This window comes from Python bivittatus, unplaced genomic scaffold (assembly GCF_059951505.1).
Source record: "Python bivittatus isolate LINGU-HERP-01145 unplaced genomic scaffold, Pbiv_v1 ctg000980_np1212, whole genome shotgun sequence".
Taxonomy (NCBI): domain Eukaryota; kingdom Metazoa; phylum Chordata; class Lepidosauria; order Squamata; family Pythonidae; genus Python; species Python bivittatus.
In genome coordinates this window covers 52651829-52674200 of record NW_028277125.1, presented here as the reverse complement: position 1 = coordinate 52674200, position 22372 = coordinate 52651829, and the positions used below count along the sequence as shown (strand labels likewise).

Below are 22372 nucleotides of genomic sequence, written 5' to 3'. Positions count from 1 at the left end.
AACTCATCTGCAAATCACCTCAGTCCAAACCTAATTTGTTGAGACCTGCAGTGATGAGGGAGTCATGAAGCAACAGATAGAGATGTAGTCACAAACCTGCACACGGGCAACCCTTGGACCAGTGGTCATTCATCTCAGTACCTGGGGCAGCAGAGATGTCCAGCAGCATCCAGAATGACTGGGTGGCCCTTCTAGGATAGCACTGCCCATCTTCACATGAAGGAGGGAGTTAGAAAAAGTACCCTAAACATTGCCTGCCCTACAACATCTGGTGAACTAACTGCAGCTGGCAGATCACCTCCTTAGCAGTTGAGCATCAAGAAAAATGAATAAAAGAAAACTCATTTTTGGAGCCTGGAACATCTGCACCTTGCTGGATAGAGACAAGGTGTCAAGACCTGAAAGACAAACAGCACTCATAGCAGCCTAACTTCACCATTATAGCATTGACATTGCTGCACTCAGTGAGACCAGGCTGGCAGATGAGGATTCATTATAGGAAGCAGTGAGTGGATATACATTCTTTTGGAAAGGGAAACCACAGACTGACAACAGGACTCACGGACTAGGTTTTGCAATCAAAACTGCTCTGCTGAAGAACATCTCTACTCTACCCACTGGAATAAATGAACACATTATGAAGTTCTGCTTTCCTCTCAGCAGATCCCAGTATATCACCATTGTCAGTGCCTACGCGCCAACTCTCATGAGTTTAGACAAAGACAATGAAGATTTCTACAAGGACCTGGACCAGATTATTCAAACAACCCCCCCACAAGAGACTCTTCATTCTGGGTGACTTCAGTGCTAGCTGGGGACAGACAGCAACAACTGGGAGAGAGTACTTGGGAGACATGGGGTGGGAAAAATAAATAGCAATGGCTTGCTGCTTCTGAGAAAATGTGCTGAGCACAACCCGTGCATCACTAACATGATGTTCAGACTTGCAAACAAGTACAAAATTACCTGGATGCATCCCAGGTTCAACCACTGGCCCCTACTTGACTATGTCATAGTATGTCAGCGTAACCTTAAAAATGTCACCATCACCGGAGCCATGTGAAGTGCTGAGTGCTGAACAGATCACAAGCTGGTCCGGCCAGTCCTCAACCTGCACATTAGCCCCTTTACATTGTAAGCAACCAAGGACTGTCAGAAAATCATTCAACATCAGCAGACTGCAAGACCCAGGCCAAGTCCAACATTTCCAAGATGTACTTAATGAAAACCTCTCCAGCAATATACCGCTTATAGGAAACTGTTCTGAAAAGTGGACACAGTTTAAAGATGTCATCATACAAACTGTAACAAGTGTACTTGAACTGAAAACCCGGGTCCATCAAGACTGGTATGATGAAAACCACAAAACCATTTAAGCAGCCCTCCAGGCCAAGAACAAAGCCTATGCAGATTGGCAGAATGATCCATCATCTGTCTCAAAGAAAGACAAGTTTAAGCCCCTGCAATCCAAAGTACAGATGGAACTGCAAGAAATGCAGGATGAGTGGTGGCAGAGAGACTGAGCAGGTGGAACACTATGCAGTCATGCATGCCACCAGAGTTCTTCAGTGCCATAAAATCAGTTTATGGTCCTTCTAAATCAGGAAGCTCCCCGCTACTGTCATCTGATGGGTTGAGCCTGATCAAAGACCAGGAAGGACTGAAAAACCACTGGGTTGAACACTTTTCCACCTACTCAATAGGCCATCCACTGTTGATCATGATGTCTTACAGCAGATTCCTCAGCTGTCAACCTTGAATGCCCTATACCTGCCTTCCTCTACTGATGAGATCAAGAAAGTGATCTCACAGATGAACTCAAATAAAGCAACAGGACGGGGGGGGGGGGGGGGGGGCATTCCTGCTGAGATCTACAAAGCACTAGACCCAAACACCTTGCAGGCATTCCAAGACATCTTGGAAGACATTTGGTCCACAGAGGAGATACCTGATCACTTCTGTGATACCCTCATTGTGTCTTTCTACAAAAATAAGGGAAGCAAATCAGACTGCGGAAACTACAAGGGTGTCTCACTGCTGTCCATTACAAGCAAGATCTTTGCCTGCATTCTCCTGAACAGACTCGTCACTGTCTCAGAAAGGAACCTCCCAGAGACGCAGTGTGGCTTTTGGCTGGAATGTAATACAGCAGACATGATATTTGCCATGAGGCAAGTCCAGGAGAAGTGCATTGAGCAGAACAAGCCTCTTTACTCTCTCTTAATTGACCTGACAAAGGCATTTGACACTGTAAATAGGGAGGGTCTCTGGATCATCCTGAAACATTATGGATGCCTGAGGAAATTTGTGAAGTTGATTCAGCTACTCCATGATGGAATGACAAGACAGGTTCTTTACAACAGTGATACATCAGCTGCATTTGCCATTTCCAATGGGGTAAAACAGGGTTGTGTGCTAGCTCCAGTCCTGTTCAAACTGTTCTTCACTTGCATGTTGACATATGCTGTCCAGGGTCTGAAGGAGGGAGGGTACATTAGGTACCGATTGGACGGCTCTCTGTTTGACCTTCACTGCTTGAATGCATAGACAAAGTGCCTCCATACAGTCATCCAAGAAACCCTCTTTGCTGATAACTGTGCACTCCTGGCACACAAAGACAATGACCTACAATTGATGCTGAACAAATTCTCAGGCGCTGCTATGCTTTTCGGCCTGAGTATCAGCCTAAACAAGACTGAACAAGAATCAGAGTCCAGATGCATCATCAGAATGGATGACCACCGTATGCCTCGCCAGTTGCTCTATAACGCACTGGAGTCTGGGAAGAGACCTCGAGGATGATCACACAAGCGCTACAAGGACACTGTGAAAGAAACCCTACGCCACTGTGACATCTAGCCAAGGGAACTAGAAGCTGCAGTTACTGACAGAACCCATTGGTGAGCCCTGTGCTATGAAGCCACCACTGCCTTTGAAGAGAGGCGCCACCAAAAATTGAAAGAAAACTGTGAGTGGTATCACAGAATAACACCTACAGTTTCTACAACAATGGACTTCCAGTGCCCTTATTGTGCTAGACTTTGCACTTCCAGACTGGGACTGCAGAGCCACCTCCATGTCCACAGATGAACTGCACAACAGGGTATCTTCTTCGAACACAAAGGACAACCATATATATCCAATTATTACATAGTTCCACTCAGAAATATGTCTCAGATTCAGGACCTATTTCTTACTAAAATTGGATAGAAACCAAGGATACATCTGCATGTTCCCACTAACTTAGCTCAATGTTGCCTCACAATTAGTTGTTTAAAGTTACATTTTCATGATGCAACCTTCCTGTTAGCCCATAAACTGGAAGGAAGCATGTTAATCAGCTGCTGGATTTACCCTAAATACTGAATGTCAAATGTGTGTATTGTCCCAGACACATATAAAATATGTTTTATTTCACTCTCTTTTTTTTTTTTAGCTACAGGTTCATTCGCTCCTATTTGCACCTGTTCATATTTTTTTAAAGGTGTGCCCACAAAGATACGTTTGTCACAAATTAATGCAATTTGTCAATATATTTTGTGTATTTTTGTACATGCAAAAAACCAGGCAGTTTTGCAGTACTAATTTCCTGCTACTATATGCATATATATAACAATGTGCATTATATTATATATATATGTTCAATTTTCCTGATAAATATGTTATTATGATGTTCCATAACATACAGTATTTCCCACAATACATACATTTTGTATACACTTTGAAGAACTGCATTACAAAATGGGAAATTCATTTACAATCTTATGGACTTCCAGACACTGGTACAAAGAGGAGCGTGGGTGTGATTTCCACATAAGTAAGGAATGAGCATCATGGAATCTGTATAATTATATTGTATTGTATTATATTATTTATAGCTACTGTATATTTCTATCCCTTTGGGAGTTCACGGCAGCACATATGCACATAAAATGAGTGTCTCCCCTTATTTTAGTCTTACAAAAGAAACCCAAACCCTTGTGAGGTGGAAATTTTCAGCTGTCTCCCATGGGAACTAATTGCTACTTGAATTTGCAGAATGTATAATCTGTGGCTCAAGGGAGGGAGTGACAATGGCTTAGGTGTTGTTTTGCTCTTTTTATTACAGAGACTTCTATTTGGAACTTACTGCTTCCCTTTTAGATACTGTTTCAGGTAGGGCCAAAGAACTGTAGCCACTTCCTTTAATCTAATCATTACCCGAACAGAACAGAGATGGTTGCAATATCTGGAATGAGGGACTGCCATATCTGATGAAAAAGACTAATGAGGACAGTGTCACGTAATTTGCCCTAATTAGTTAATAATTAAATAATAATTAATGTAAGGAATTTATACTAAAATATGTGTGTGTGGTCTTTGCATCTTTGTTTCCCTTTTGAATCTTTGATAAATGATTGTAAGAGGAATTGACCAACTGACTGGTATCTGTTGCTGTAGCCTTCTTCAACCATTATACAAAACAAAGAGGGGTCTAAGGAACATGGGTAATACAGCACAAATACTCTCTCTCACACACACACAGACACACATACATACTGTACAGACCATTCTTGCACACAAACCACACGTTTATTAAAATCTGAATATTTGAACTGGCAATTCTTTTTGGAATGAGGTATTAGAGCCAAATAATACAATCACCTCATAGAATACTTGCTATTCTTTCTTCTAGGATTTATTGTAAGAAGTTCTGATAATTTTAATGGCAACAAAAAGAAATATGTTTTATTAAAAATTATCCTGCAATGCTAAAGAAAACATATACTTTATATATTCTATTTATGTCTATTGGTGTAAAAAAAATTTTTTTTTACAATTTTTTTCCCACGAATGCCTGTTAACTGCACAATATTCTAGGGTGGTTTGGAAAAATCCAAAAATCTCACCCTGTTACTCACAATTTGCTTCTAGGAAGTGTATTAATAAAGGAAGTATTTACATCTATTTTGTGAAGGAAAAAAATATGAAAGGGAAGAGAACTAAAAAGGCCAATGCTGAATATTTGTTTATTAATTTTACTTGGTAGGATGCCATATTCCTTTCCCAACAGTTGCTTTTCATTTTTCCATTAGATTAACTAAGACATTTATTTCCAATAAAGTATTAATAAATCTGAAATCCTTAAAGTTCTAGACTAGCTATATTTCATGATTACTGATAGAATACTCAGTATTCTAGTGTTCTTTACCAGTACAGTAGTTGAACATGATTTGTCTGACATGGGCATGACATTAGTTCATCAATCGTTTTTAAATAAGACATTTAAATAAATATACTTACTGAAACAGGAGTATTTCCAAGAAAGACAATCAGAGGGAGAAGTGGCCAACAGGCAAACCAATTAACCATTCTTATTTTAAACAGGTTTTCTTCCTGTTTGTGAAAATGCTTTTTCTTGTTTCCAATTTTTTTTTTCTGTCTGTCAACCTAAATTGCTAAATAACAGGCTTTGCAAATTATTAACCACACTTTCAATTTTGATCACACTGAACCAGCAAGTGCAACTGCCATGGAAAGTTTCCCCCTCAGAACTCTTTTCTGAGGGATATGTTAAGGGAAAGAGTTGCCATATTTATCTAATTTATTTGTGATATTAGTTTTAATGCTAAATACTGGCTTCTAAAATGTGAGATATATCTGGACTGGGTTGCAATACTGTTCATTGGTTAATCATTATATTTACTGTTAGGTGCAGTTTGACCAAAAGTAAGTACTACTTAAATTAGTTGAGTTGTTACTTTGAAACTTGTATATCCTACCTTTTAGGATTGTTTAGACATTTAACATGGCTACTGAAGAATGAGGAATGCTATATTAATCCCACCAATTTCAGTGCAGAGATTTGCGCTTTGATTGCTTTCATTCGATGAAGAACTTTATAATGGTATATGGCATACTTCATTATGGAAGTCATATTTAAGCTTTAATAGTGAATATTACTGAATTTCCTTCTACATCATTACGTAGAATATAATTTAGAATTAGAACAACTGTGGACTTTGATACTGATATGGATGTTACCCTATTATTAAAAATGTTAACTTTATTGCACTGACAGGAGACCCTTAACAGCCTATAAAGAAGCATAACTATCCATTGAGGGAAAAACAATGTTATCTTTATAAAACAAAGAAGTTTAACAGAATACAGAAAGCAGGAGAAATACTGAATCCATAGAAAATCTAAAACTGGATAAATATAAAATTGGGTTTCATTTACATTCTCTATATCATAATCTGATCAGCACAGAGATAATCTCACTTTGAGCGGTCCTGTGCACAGAACAAGTAGTATTTCAGAGAAAACTTTCTTAGAGATATTTGGCTTCCAAGGCCATAATGATTCAGTTGCTGACTTCACTCCAGAATCATCTATCAAGATGTCTACAACCCATCTAGTGAACATTCACCATGCAATCTATATTGGTCTAGATCTCCAATGATACAACTACATTTTGTCCCTCTGGTGGAAACTATTTTAGAGAGGTATTATCATAGATTTGGAAGACCATTGTTTAGTGCAGGAACAATATACTCAAGACATTAAACATTCCCCAATATATGGCTGTCTAATATTTGCTTGAATTCATTTAGCTTTAGAAACATTGCACACATCTGGTCTAAAGGGCAACAGTTATGCACAACATATCAATGTCTCATTTAATTTGCACCTTTGGTATTAGAGTCAAGTGTTCTGTCAGCTCAACTCTCTTTGTCTTTGTGCTTGCAGTATTGGATTCCTTCACAAGTCAAGTCCTATCTTTTGGTTTAGTAGGATTTGACTTGTTAGGGAATCCAATTCTACAAGCAGAAGTGAGAGTAGATAGGTAAGGATAAAAATGGTCCTTACCTATATGTAGATATTGGTCTTGTCTTAAACTAGCAACAGAATCCCACCCAACCAGAGCCATATTTATCAGCAGCCCAGCTAAGTAAAAAAAGAAAAGAAAAGAAGTCAGTTCAAAAACCAACTTGCATCCTTCACATCCTGAAGCCAAAACCAGTATCTATCCCTGTCACTATCATATAAAATTCCCTATAGTATTTGATATTCCTGTTCACTTGCTATCAATCATATACCTATGGGTATGTATCTATGTATGTATATGTATATATGTACATGTATATGTGTACACACACACACCCCATACTGCTTTTTAGCTATTTCTCAATTCCATAAGTTTCTATAAATAAGTTTTCTCTAGTTAGAGAAACAGAAAGATGAAAGGAATGTAATAAACACACTTTTATGTGATCTGTCCTTGACTAAAATGTGGTGCACTGAATTTTAATACATTCCTGATTCAACAAAAATCAGACTGAAAGTACAGTATGGAGTGGAACTAATATCGGCATGCTTTATATCCACAAAAGATAAATTAAAGGGAGCAAAACTGCTATTGACAAACATTGATTATATGCACTCTGAAGGACTTTGAAGCTGAGCCAGTTGCATCCTGTCAGTCTCCAATCTTCTCTTTTAAATTTTATTGCATAAGGCTTTTACTTTTTAACTATGTTTCCCACAAACTCTTTGATCAAGTGAAATATAGATCATATTTGGGTGATATAACATTCTTTACTTTCTATGAAGATGTGTCCTTGTGCATCATTTTAGCTACATCTTTGCAGAAGTTACATCATTTTTAATAAAATTTAATCTGCTATGCTTAAACCTATTTATTTTTTAATCCAGATTCTCAGATCTGTGGGCTGAATTTATCACATCATGAAAGTTTCTAATATAGTTTACTACGCAAGTGTTACATTGTACACATACTATCACAAATCTTCCGTATGTTAAAATAGAGTTTCATGCATGAAATTCTAAGTGAAATTTTCTTGAGTCATGCCAGTAATCTTGTTAGTATCCTTAATATACAGTATCTGTTTTGTGTCTTTTAGAAATATGCAATCTGTAGCAATTGCTCTTGACTATAATTTAAAAGATAGTGTGATGAAGATTCTGAACATTAAAGATGCACATGTGTTTTTGGCTATATCCTTAGCATTTGAATCTCCCAAGAGATCTACTGTGCATTTTCAGGCCTGGGGACTGCCTAAAAACTGGAAGAATTGATGCCTGATTTGCAGCAAAAGACTATTGATATTGTTGAATAGTTTTGTTTTTATTTTACTAAAAGGCAAAGAAGACGACTTTTGAGCAATGTGGTCCATTTTGCTGGAGTTTTATTGCTTTTAACATAATTTTCCAGCTTGTTTTTCATGTTAATTTTTTATTAAGATCATGATTATTAATTTATATGTTAATCATTAGTATATTGCTATGTATTTTTTTCTCCCATTAGTTTACTACAGTAAAATATTTTAAACTCCCCTAAAAAAACCATTTTGAAACTTGGGTAGGTCCACATCATAATTTACATTTCATATCTTAGAACAGTGTTTTTCAACTTGGGAACTTTTAAGATGCGGGAACTTCAACTCCCAGAATGCTGTCTGGGAAATTCTGGGAGTTGAAGTCCACACATCTTCAAGTTACCAAGGTTGAAAAACACTGTCTTAGAAAGTGAAGCTTAGAAAATTCAGATAGTGATCCCTGTGATTGCTTCCCTTTCATACAGGCTAAAACAGGATTACAGCAGCTCCTGCAGAAACCCTTGAGATTTGGCCAACAAAATAACTAAGGTATCTTTGAAAATATCTACTAATATGTTTTGTAGGGTTATTTTTGTGGTATGATTTTGTGTCTACAAACTTTGCTCCATCTACAATCATTGTCATCTTGAAATTATAAATATAGTTAGACATGGTATATACAGAAATAACATTGAATAAATGGCCAAAGGGCTATTAATATGATGGATAAAATGATGAACATCATCATTATCTTCATTGTCATATTATTATCCCAATAATTGGAGATAGCTGTGCAGATTGTAACATATGAAGGAAATATTAATAATACATAGGGCCCTATTCCAGTATAATGCAGACATTTTAAATCATCATCATCATCATCATCATCATCATCAATCTGGGAGAAAAAAATGTCTTTGGACTAGAACTCATATCATCTCTCACCAGAATATTTTCTTTAGGGCCTTGAGGGAGTTGACTTCAACAGCATCTGTACAGACATTGTAGTGCAGTGATGAGGTTGCTGAATCCAGAATCTGATCTTAATCCAAGTCCAATGTCGGCCATGGAAATTCATTAGATGATTGGGTAGTTGCTGCCACCGAGCCCAACTTGCCCCCAAAGACTGTTGTTTTGGAGAAAAAACTGGTGGAAGGACCACTATGTATTCCACACTGAACTCCTAGAAAAGATAAACCTACCATGAAAATGAAACCTTGGCCCTTCTTTTTACATAGAATTCTGGAAGTTGACAATAACAAACCTCTTCCACACTGTTCCAAAGAAAACTACATGGATATGTCTATATAGTCACCAGAAGTTGAGCTCAAGGGACCTGTATCTTTATATTATATAAAATATATTATAACTGGCTAGTGTGGCTATCCAGTAGAACATTACACCTTTGGTAGTTGATTATCAGATGGCAGTAAAGTCTTGGAGCATGTCAAGAACGCACTTTGGATCCACTAGCTTCAAAGTCCCCTGATTTACTAGTGCAGTCTCAGCATTGGAGAAAAACTACGTTAGCCCTAGATTACATTATCTAAATCAAAGAAAGGAAAATAAAAATTAAAAACACACACACCAAAAATCAAAGGTGCCAAAGGACTGAACAGCCAGCCCAAATTCACCTTGGCAGGGGAAGCTCTGATTCTGGCTTAGGAAACTCAGATTTTCCCCACTTCTTAGCCCTTTTAGGATCACTCTGTCCATCAATATTCTGTAGACATTTACATTTCTTTTATTTAGCCATCGAAAGAAATAGATGAGTTACATAGAATGGATTTACTGCATGTGATGTGTAATGTGTATGTAATAAATACACATCAGCAACTCTTTCTTCACTGGATAGTGCATTCCCGACTCAATGTCAGGTATTTGAAAGAACAAGTGTTTTTAATTTCCAGACACCTAATTTCATGGTTCTCTCCTATTGGCATCACTTACACCCTTATCATTAAGAATTCACCATGTTGATATAAATGAACCCAGTTCATTTATTCAGAAATGATGCAGGATCAGGCCTCCAGTGCACAACACTTACCCTCAAAGGATTGTTCAGTCCTGTAGAATTAGATGTCAAGGAAAGAAATAAGAGGAACATCAATAAAAAAAGAAACTGTGAGGAAACGTAATATAGCACAGATCGTGATGAATTAAACAACATCCTCTAAATCTTCACACAGTAATTGATTTGCTCATTTGTACTTTTTTCCTATTCTTTAATCTTTCAGCAGGGCTTCACTCTTCCCTTCCCTGCTTTTTAAATATTCTGTGTTCATCTGTTGTCTACAATATTGTTTCTGATCTCTTCCACTTCATCAGACATTTGTACACAGAGACATGTCTGCATGGGCTGGACTTTTATAATGTCTAAAAAGACAGAAAAAAGTAATCACCTAGACTGAGCAATTCACATCGCTCTAAGTGTCTCTTTGATTTATTAAACACCTCTGCATAAGCTGCTCCTTCCTGAATACCTGAATGAAAGGATGGTGAGAATGTGCTTAAGATCTGTTAATTCAGCTAAAAAAGGAGAATTGCATCATAGGAAATGTCAAATGTTCACACTGAACTAAAGGGCTATGTTAGGCATATAATTTTTATATATTGTCTGTTGGATCAGAAGAAATATGCATCCATTCTATATTAAACTAATACAGATGTAGGCAGTTATCAGGAGCCAAACATTATCCACTGGAAATTTTACTATATGGAGACGTAGTCTTCACTGACCTTGGCTTTATAAACCTTTCACTTTGCTGGTGATTAAAAGTCGGGGAGTGTTGGATAATAACGGAACAGCTATAATTAAATAGTTATTAAAATGTCATAGGACAAGCTTTTACATGACATAACTTATCTGAAATCTTATAAACATTTATTCCTCAGCCAAATGGCTAATTTGTTCAAATAGTTCTGACTGCCCTAGAACAAACACAGGATTCACACATGATTATACATTGATATACCATGCTATCAAAACTAGACCAAGACAATACTTAAAGACAAATTATTTAGTGATAGAAGATTCTATGAATACCTTTCTTCACCTTGGCCTAGAGGATAAAATAACACTTTTCCTTTTTTGTAAGATACCCAAGAAGAAGTCTGTGAAATGGCCATCTCCCTCTGTTGACCAAGAAGGATAGAAGAGGCCCTATTTTCATTGTGTTTTCATATAAAAGCCTTATTTTCTCCACTGCTAATCTAACTGATCTATAGACAAGGCATTTCATCACTATGCATAATAACAGTTTTTCTTTCATCATCCAGACTTTGGGGAAAATAAACCCTAGGAAAATGGGTGGAAAAGAAAATCTGTTAATTAATTATGCCTAGATTCATTGAAATAAGAAGGCACCAGGTTCTAGAAGGTTGTTTCAAGATTATTACTGTTGACTCTATAATAAAAATGCTTATTTGTTGTTTTTGAACATGTGTAGTTTTATACAGCTGTAAACCATTACCTTCATAGGGCTCTTAAATGTTTCTTAAATTGTATTCATTGAACAACTGGAAGATGGATTGTTAGCAGATCCCAAGGTGCAAGATAAGGGTATTGTAGAGTTTGGATTTATTCAATTTCATTAGCTTATCCGTGAATGAAGATATGTTGGCAGATGTTACACTGAAACAATTGGAAAATAGAAATAATTACTAGAAGACATTTGGATGAAGGTTCAAAGAAAATATGAATGTTTAATGAAAGTCCTATCTTTTCCTTCAATATATCTTTCTGAAAATTGATTTTCTGACTAGGCCAAATGTTACACTATCTCTTAAGATTTTCTGTAACAAATCTCACTCCAGAAAACAATGAAATGCTGACATACACAAGTCCCTATGCCCCATTAAGATTTATAATCACTGTATTAAATACAAAGTAAAATAAAGAATTTTATTAGTGAATACTTTATTTCAATAGTCCTATTACATTTCTTCCCTTTTTAAAAAGAACAGGTTATTTCTTTCTTTCTTTAAATCCTTATTAAAAAGAGAATCTTTGGTGTTCTGTGCTCCTGAAAAAATTAAGAAACATTGGTTTATCATGTGGCTGTGAATGGATGACATCTAAATGATCCTACTATTAGGGGGGTCCCAATCAGAGAAATTGCATTTTTGCCAGCAATGGCAGCTTGCCATAAATGTTTGTATATGTTTGTGTATAAAGAATCATAGGCATGCATAGCTTATGCCCTGTGGCAAGGGAACATTGGATATTTGTTTTTCAAAATTAGCAATACACTTTCTTTTTAGACCCAAAGAGCTTGAGGGCTTTAATTCTTGAGGATGTTCTGCCTGAAAGAAGCACATACGTAGGCTAAGTGTGATGGTGAAAGATGTGTGAAAAATGTAAAATATTCTGTGGCTCTCTCAGCCACATGGCCAGTTTTTGTGTGTCTTTATAAATACACATTGCTATTACCAGCCTTTGGCTTAGCTGCAAGAAATGGTGCATAAAAACCATCTTTCCAGCAGTTCTAGACAGATTACTAAGCTATGAACAGACAACTCCATACAAAGAAGAGGAAGAAGAAAAGCTTGGAGGAAAAAAGTAGAAACTGACGATTTCATTTCAGCCCAAAGTAGGAAGACTCTCTCTGATGACCAAGGGGAAAGCTTTGATAAACGGTAGGGCAGCTCCTCAAATCCACAGCTCTGAAGTGGAGGTGGAACACTGCGGGAAATAATGTGAGAACCCCTGCTGTGGAAGTCAAGGGAGACAGGGGAAATAGTTGAGGTAATAAAAAAAAAGTTAATGTTACAAGAGCAAAATGCATTTGAGTATAATTCTAGACTTTAAGTTCAATTTTCCAAATCTTGGTGAAAGAAAAAGACAACCTGCTGCCATAGCAGGGTTTTGTCACATTGGGTTTTTAAAATACAGGAAAAAAAAAAAAAACCTACCTCACGGAGTACCACACAAAGACAGGCATTAATAATATATGAAAATATGTTCCTCATCCTGATGCGGATAATGTGGAATGCTACTGTAAAGGAATAAGGACGAGTATCTGAAACTTGTGAGGAGGAGATGGGCACCATCCATCCACTCAGGAGCCACAGCACTGGCTTGTTAACCTGGTAAACTTAACATCAAAAGCATTTGGTTGACTCTGGTTGTGGGGAGGGCGGGACAAAATGTTATCAAAAGCTAGAGGCCTTTACTTCATGGAGTAAAGAAAAAGGTGAAAAGCAAAGAAAATGATTTCCAGGTAAGCGGACCTGATTTCTTTGCTCCTTATTTAGTCAGAAAGAGCCAGTAAATTCAAGGAAAAAAAAACAATATTTATGAGTATCACTGTCAAGGCTCGCAATTTTAATCTTCAAGGAACGGCAGCCATTTTGCATCTGATTCTGTTTCGGTGCTACAAAGAACAGTGTGGGGTATATGTGCAGGTATTTAGATTGACTTTTCTTGGGGATACTGTATATATGGCTCTGTTGCAGTGTGAATGAGCAATGTGGTGTGGGGAGTCACTTAGGCTACTTCTAATTACAATGCCTAATAGTATTCCAAGAAAGCAGTAGATATGTGTTAAAATTTTTTTAAAAGCCTTCCAGGTTGATAAGTTGGTGATATGGTGGAAGGGTATAGGGTGAAGCAGGAGGAAGCAGAGGGTGAGCACCTCTGTGTTCTCTCTTGCTTCACCCCATACCCAGGTACTCTTTTAGATAGATCTTATGAAGACTGATCATGAGAACACTACCAAGGCTGATGTCCACTGCTGCTCACATTGCATGCAGTGGAAACAACAGTGGAGAGTGTTCTTTGTGGTGCTCTTGCTGTTGATCTTAGTAGAAATCTGGCTGCTGCTACTATTCATGTTTTTAATTGTGTTTTTAAGAGAAATAATGTACTCCTTTGAGAATTCTCTCACAAACATGATGAATATGTGATAATAAAGACTTCTGCTTATGAAAGTGTCAGCTAGATAGCATGTGGAGGTTCACACAGGTGTTCTGTCACCACAGAAGCATAGAGCAAAAAGGCCACAGAGGACAGTGCCCAGTGACTGGAGGAAAGAGGTGTGTATGCCGCTGTCAACAGCAGCTTGTAGAAACTAGGCCAAGTACAGCCTCTGACTGCCTCACCACCATGGTATCTGCTGAAGCACCATAAATCATGGGCACAGCGATGCTTGTGTCAGGAGAAAATGGAAGACAATACCCGGATCAGCTAAATACAAGGCAGCCTCAGCCATTGGCTAGAGATGAGAGCAAGGCACAACCATGAGGACATATCTTTAAATGACAGTTAGCAAAGTGTTGTTAGTTAGAGAGACAAGTAGTGAACCCAAAATTATTATAAGTGGATTAGATAGAAACTTTATTGAAGTGGTAGACTTCCAATTTGGAACATAGTTTATATTTATTAATTTTTGTATTTCTGCTGTGTCCAACAATTTATTTATTAATTTTGTGTACAGCAAAAACAATAAAAAAATCTAAAAATAATTACATAAACCATATTTACACAACATTCAAAACAGATGTTAAAAACCTGGGGTGCGTGTGACTACAACACATCCTGTCCAGCAGCCCACATTCAGATAAGCAGGGCTCAGTACCAGGCAAACAATCAGGCAGGAAACAATACTCTAATCAAGGAACCATCAGGTATCAACTACACCCCCACCAAAACCAGCTACTGCATAAAAACAGACTACAAATCCCACATTCACTTGCACTGATGATTTTACCTAGTTGTGTAATGAAACATCTGCAGGCAAGCAACCAAGTTCAGAGAGCACCAAGAACTTCATTGTGCAGATGTTGATAGAACAAATGAGGATTCAAGTAGGTGAGATTTACAAAGAGAATGCAATAGAATGTATAGCTCTTTTAGCAGCAATGTTGGCCAAAAATTAATAGGTGGCTTATCTCAGTGAATGTCAAAGGTGTTGGTAAAAATGGTGATCCAGAGCCAATGCTGGAATTTATACCCGTGATACCAGTTTCAATGAGGTTATTAGGACTTGTCATTAGATTGTATACCATTTTTAAAGTTCTGAAAGTGACATTGTTTGAACCACTTATATGATGATAAAAAAGATTTTAAGGTGAAAAGGCCTGAAGAATGTAGGGTGCTAAATTGTAAAACCAGACAACTGCACATATATTATGCCTATAGTCTTCTAAGAAGTTTCAGCTCCACTGACTGCAAGGTATGTTTTTTAAAATGTCAGCATAGATATCAAAGCTTTGATATTCATAGAAACTATCAATTGTACTTCTTCAAAAGGATTGGATCAAGAACATCCCTCTGTATATATCCATCTCACAGTGTTAGTGATTTGCTAGAGAAATACTGCTTATATTGGTAATTTCATATTAGGGCAACACTTTTACTAAAACAACTTATTTATCATATAATAGTGTGTAAGTTTTTAATTAGGTAAGGGAATTAACAAAGGAAAGAAAAGAGAAGAGAAGAAATGGCAAAAATTTTCAACTTGGTCTTTAGCTAGGTGAGGCATAAAATCAGTTAAGACATATTAAAATGTTGGGATTTTGATTATAATGAATTTTGGGCTGTATACTGATTTTTTCAACATTTTTCAGTAATTTATTTATATATTTATATGGATATGTATGTATGTATAAGTTTTAAATCTGTTGTTTTATTGTAGGAGAGTGGAAGTAGTTCCAGGTTTATCATATAAAACACAAGGAAGACTTACAGTGCAAAGAAATTAAAATGTAAGTTTTGAGATAATCTCTGTCTCACTATGCCTAAAGGAACAGAAGTGAACAGAATGAATGAATGAATGAATTTTTTATTATGGTCAAAATCCAGCAACGTAAAATAATCTAAATGCTTTAAAATGTGCAGACAAACAGTAAATAATAAAAGAGATATTATGATTGAACATGACTTTGCAGTCATTACCTGCAATGCTTGTGGAATATTTATTTTCCTTTCTGAAAAGAACTTGGCATAAGTTTGTAGCAAGTCAATGTAGCCACGGTTAAGAAAAGCCAGAGAGCTGGAATAGCAAATGACCATACTTTATCTCTTAATGAGGATTTCTCAGATCCAAACAAGAGAAATGCTGCATCAGGAGCTGACAGAGAAAGCTACTTTCCATAAGGAATATAATCTAACAAAGAAGCAAGTCTGGTAGGGGACAGTGACAAAAGAAACAACAGACATAAAAAATATTCTGCATTACTGAAACTCAGAAACAGCTTTCAAGCCCTAACAGAAGAAGCAGGCTATGAGCCCTCAAGAAAAGAAAAAGGGATACTGATGAACAGGAGACAGAATGATTGATTCCTAAAGGGGAAGAAGGAATGCAGCAGCAGCTGCAAAAAAGATAAATGGAAAAGTTGTGTTAGTTGGTGGCTCAGTACCATGAAGAAGAGAACAAACATGTACTCCCACAAACATACAAAAAATATGTTATCCGCTGGGAGTACAAATCAGAAATATGACAAAACAATACTTATTAAGCCTGTCCACATTTATCCCTTCCTGCTAATTCATGTGGGAACAAATGATATTGCCAAGACTAGCCACAATTATATCATTATGGATTTTGAAAATTTAGGAAGGAAGCTCAGGTGGTGTTCTCATCCGTTTCTCCAGGCTATGGAAGATACACAAGAAATAGAAGAATACTGCAAGTGAATGACTGACTGTAAATGATGTCATGGAAGAGAATTGGCTTTTGACAACACTGTAGGTTGCATTTATTAAGGAATTCTAAGGAAGTGTTTTGCTGAAGCATGGAGAACTTGATTAAGAGAGCTTTAAAATAAAATTTTTGCAAGTCTGAAATGAGCATTATGAAGTAAGATAAAAATTATTTCATAGTTAAGAAATTATGCAGTGTAGAAGAAAATGAGAATGATGTTTTAATGGGGTCTAATTAAATCACTCATTAAAATCAGAAGAAGATTGATTACACTTTAAATACACTAATGGTATTTGTTGTCTATACCAGATAAATAAGTGGAACTTGAACTTTTATTACAGGTAAGTAAATATGATTCTGTAGGAATAATGAAAACCTGGTGAAATTAATCAGCCTGAATATTATAAACCATAAAGGAGCTTAACTGGAATATTTTCAAGGTTATGGGCTTCTCTTTACTGAGTGTGTTCAAACAGAGGATAGAAAGCTACATGTTGGGGGTATTTAAGTTTTCATTTCTGCTGAAGATTTGACTCAATGGTCTGTATGATCCCATCCAAATCTAGGCCTCTAAACTCTTAGATAAGATCAGTAAAACAAAAGGAAAGATAGAATCATTTCTTGAAGAGAAGTAACAAGATATAAAAGAATTAAGATTACTGGTAAGCATTTCCCTCCCCCCACAACCATTACATTCTTTGGAAAAGAAATAACATAATAGCTGAAGAGTCATTTTGCTCATGGGGATGGATGTAACTTGATCTGAATACAAAGAATGAATTATCATTTTACACTGATTTTGGGACCTAACTGCCCCATCCAGCTAATAAACCAAAATAGTGCCCCCACATGAAATGTACAAAAGAAATCACTACTAGGCCCTCTTCTTTCTTTTCATATATATAATTGAATATGATTAAAATTATTCCTGACCTACTTATAGCTTACTAAATAAGTTACATCCCAAAAGATGCTTGAGCAAACAGGCAACAAAAATGGATTTATCCCAGCATGTGTCCATGAATGAATCATATTGTTAAGTAGCTCACAAGCCATGTAGACACCATTTAATACAGATATTTCTCACCATTAATTTCACATATTCTTCTATTATATTGACTGAAACCAATTATTAAACTTTTTTTGTATGTGTGTACATATCTATCTATCATCTACACACACACACACACACACACACACACAGACATACCGTTATATTTTACAGGATCACTAGAGTAATACTTCTAAGATTTTTAAAAAATGTCTGTGGAAATGGTCAAAGTGGGAAGTTAGGGTTGTCTAAATATTTAAAGGGAAAAAGGAAAATATTGCCATTATATTTTGCCTATACATGTAATTTGGGGGGTGGGCAGCAGGGATAGAGTAGGGTGGGTGTCTTCAAGTCAGTCTTGACTCCTGGCAATTAGGCAGATGAGTCCATGGCAACATTTTCAGAAGTGGTTTGCCATTGCCTTCTTCCAAGGGTTGAGAGGGTGACTGGCTCAAAGTCTCCCAGCTGGATTTGTGCCTAAAGCAGGACAATAATTCATGGTCTCCTGGTTTCTAACCTGGTGCCTTTAACGACTAGACCAAATTAGCCCTCCCATATCTAACTCCTTATTTGTATTAAGGAAAAATGCATGAAAAGCAGTTTGCTTTCTCACTTGAAAGAAGATTAGACAGAAAATATTCACTTGTCTCCAAATACCATATTCTCAATGAATCTCAGGTAACCTTCTCATATTAAATCTGAGGTAAAAACAAACTCTTCCTATCTGGTAAAGATGGTATCTGATTCATTATGTATTATTACTATGTTTTAATGGAATGTAGAATACTAACACATAACCAGTATGTTATAGCTTGTATTATAACCTATGAACATCCTTTGACTCCCTTTTCAACAAGTATGTACGCTTTATAAAAACGTTCATCCCTTACAATGCTGCTGAGACAAAATAGACACAAACTTACATACATACAAAGTGTTTACTTGTTGTGCCTGCTTTTTTTTATTGTTTGTTTTTTGTTTTGCATGAGGTGATGACAGCTCATCTGATGTTTGCAAAGAATGGGTCAGAGTCTGCGTTAGCATAGAGCTAACCATTAATCTAGCTCTCTTATCATGTTAACTTACAAAACTGGTTGAGCAATTCTGTTATGGAAAGCATAAAATGTATCCATGTTGAAAATGCAACACAATCAGAAAAAAAAATGCTGTGTTTTGAGGTCTGCTTCTCTCCAAAATGGAGCTGGCAATAAAGTAAAACCAATAAAGAATGAAAGAGTGAAAGACTTAAGTAGATGCAGGAGTTGTAAGAGCTGTTTACCTGAACCAACCTATCCCTTACATTTTTCTCACAGCCAGATATTTTAATGGTAAATGATACTGATTTGAATATATATGTCATCCCAATGTTATACTAGATGGTCAGTCCATTCAGTGGGTTCCTAGGTTTGGAAACAATCAAATCTGTATATATTTGTAATATTCTGCTATATGGCATATGCTATGGATATTGGTATATTAAACTAATTTAGTTGAACTGAAATCACTCTGACCGATTTGGCTAAAATCTTAAGCAAGCTCCCTTTAAAGTAAGTTCAATTTAAATTTAATTGTTTCTTTCTGAGTAACATTATGATTTGACTATTAATCTTTTAATTCTTCCATAGAATCTCTGAAACTTCTGGTGAGGGCATGGTGAACTAGATGTCCCTGAAGGAGCGGGGATGGCATTATAGCAAATTTTGGTGGCCAGGGACAGATCCTGGCTGGTGAAATCTTTCTGGAGCAAGGAGAGAGGATGGGATTGCTCACTTACTCCAGACAGCTGTTCCTTGAGAGTAGACAGCAGGAACCGAGGTTTTTGCAGCTGGGAATTGAGGGATTCCATCTACTCCCTCAACCATAATGGAGCCTATTACCATAATGTAACCCTCATTTCTTAATCACTTTTGGAATTACTTTTTTACTGCTTTTCAAATATTAAGAACCTTCAGATGGCAAGTTTGATGGCATTCACTGGATGAGTTTTCTTCAATCCTTAACAAAAGTAATATTAAGTATGGCTTTAAGGACTTAGCAATTTTTGGGAATAAATGGCAAAAGGGTGATTAGAGTGTTCTTTTTGGAAAGTTATAAATGGACGAAGGGTCTAGATGGACTTGAAATGAGGTTTGAAATTAATTGAATGAATCCTTCCCATGGGAAAACAGTACTGAATTCTGAAAAAACAAAACAAAGCATGATACGATGGGATTTTGAAGGTTGGACACTAGAGGGACCTAAAAGGGAGTAAAGATTACAATTAAAGGAGAACACCTATCTGATATGTTAATATAGAATGCAGCAAAATACCTTAACGTTGAATATACTGCAGGATATATGGGAACAATGGACTCGGAAGTTAATTTTAAGAATGTCTGCCATCATAGATAGTGTTATGGAAGAGGAAAAGGTTCTACTGGATAAGACTGAAATAGATTTGAACATGATTTAAAAATGACAAGCTACAAGAAAGTTCTGGAAAAAGATGAAATATTGGATGTACAAATGAAACCAGGTGATATTTTAATAATTAAAAGGAACATACAAACAAACAACTTGGAGAATGACTTGGATAATTTTGCTATATTAATTTTATAAAAGAGACCTGTTAAAGGTTTGGAAGACTTGGTGAGAAGGGACAAAGAAAAAATGAAAAGAAATCAAGTTCTAGGAGATTATTTGAAGGGATTAAAGATCAAGATTGTTAAAAGTAAAGGAAAGGAATATAAAGCTGATCTACTTGATCAAGGTTAAAGTATATGTCATTATTTCTGGTAACCCTTAATGGACTTTTGCTGACCAGGACTGAATGACAGTGTTTTAAGGATTTGCTTATAGATAAGAGATGTGATATAGGATGAACAGATTGTTTGTTGTATTTTAAGAGAAAGTGATAAGTTGTTAACATTGTTTATATTTGTTGAGACAAAGGGGGAAGTTACTGCTTTATATTCCTTTTTTCTCTTTTTGTAAAATTCTTATTTTTTCCTTCTTCTCTATTCTTCTTTTATATTCTTCTTTTTTCTTTTCTGCGCTTTTTATTTTTTCTTTCTAGTCATTTTTTTGTAGTTTGTATTAGCTTTTATCTGTACAACTGTAATACTTAATAAAATTATTTGAAAAAAAAAATCTTCCATTCAATCTCTTTCAATAAACCTCTCTTTTAATTTAGGTTTAGTAGTATAGACAACATGTAGATAATCGTTACTTGTTATTTTAAGCTAATATTACAACATTAAATCACAGAAATGCATTCTTCTGCAAACACAAAGAGAATCTTTAGATTCAGAAGCAGACTTTGCAAAAAAGAAGGTGCTATAAAGAACAGATTTTATGTTTCTCAGCATAAGATGAACTTTCTAAAGAGAGATGGATTCTTGCTTGTTCCTTTAATACAGGATGAACACAGAGTCAATATTTTCAATTTTATAGGCATTATAAGAATTCACTTTTATCTCACAGGCACGAGTCCCGGTTATATGCACCTATATATTCTACTACAATTTGGCATCATGGAGACGTAAAACAAAATGGATCTGAGTTCCCCCAGATAGGTAGAGTGTTCATATCCTTTTGATATGTAGAAATATTTATTTTGAAAGGTTGCAGCGTCCTTATTTCTATAAATAGTCAGAACGAAGCACTCTGACTCAATGGAGTGGTCATTACTTTGTTTAATTTGAGTTTGTGCCTTTATCTCACTATGTATTTTAATGCATGAGTAGGTGATATCTGCTGTTAGTCTCTAGTATCTGAGGTTATTATTGATATGTGCTTTTATTATGGGATGATATGTGAAAGTAACTCATTTGGTTGCTTAAAATATAAGACAGGGATGCTGTAATATAAAAGGTGAAGGTTGTGGATGGAGCTACTATATCTGAGCTGCCAAAATTAACCTTCTTCTAGACAACATATAGTTGCCCTAGAAAGGGATGTAAAAGGTACCTAGTAAAAAAGTAGGCTACCAGATCTGGGCTGCAAAAGCCCAGATGACCACCAGATAGAAGCAAATGTTCTCTGTTGCCATCGCAAAGCCCAAGCTATCTATCCAGCTTAGTACAGGTAGTCCCCATTTAGTGGCTGTCTCATTTAGCGACTGTTCGCAGTTATGACAGTGATAAAAAAATAACTTTATCATCAATCCTTGCATTTATGACCTTCACAGGTCTATAAAGCAAAGGAAAGCTGAAGTAAGGTCATAAGCACAGTCACAATTACACTTAGTAACTGTTTCACTTAACAATCGAGTTGCCGATTCCAATTGTAGTCGCTAAATGAGGACTACCTGTATTATTATAGTATTGTATCTCACTCAGGCACATTTGAAATTTTGAGAGCACATATGGCAACAGACATAAAATGTCTGCTTGAATGAACTACTTCATTCACAGAATAGCTGCTGTGATAGGCATGACCTACTCACAAATCATCCATTTACAACATGACAAATCAGTGAAATTGCTTCCTGCCATTATTCTGGTTTATGAAAATGCTATCTACCACTCAGTTTACCTTATCTTTTATTTTACCTTATCTTTTATTTTTCAAAGTGCTAGATTACAGCTTTC

At 36.2% G+C, this 22372-nt stretch overlaps 1 protein-coding gene across 2 annotated transcripts in view; it reads right to left on the bottom strand.

Annotated features, from left to right (window-relative positions):
- HABP2 (hyaluronan binding protein 2) overlaps positions 1 to 5424 on the bottom strand; it is a 41153-nt gene extending 35729 nt beyond the window's left edge. For both annotated transcript variants that reach the window (XM_025170551.2, XM_025170552.2), the window contains exon 1: positions 5284 to 5424. In XM_025170551.2, coding sequence (XP_025026319.1) covers positions 5284 to 5352 — 69 coding nt within the window. In that variant the 5' untranslated portion in view covers positions 5353 to 5424. The remainder of the gene's footprint in view (positions 1 to 5283) is intronic.
- Positions 5425 to 22372: the final 16948 nt, after the last annotated feature.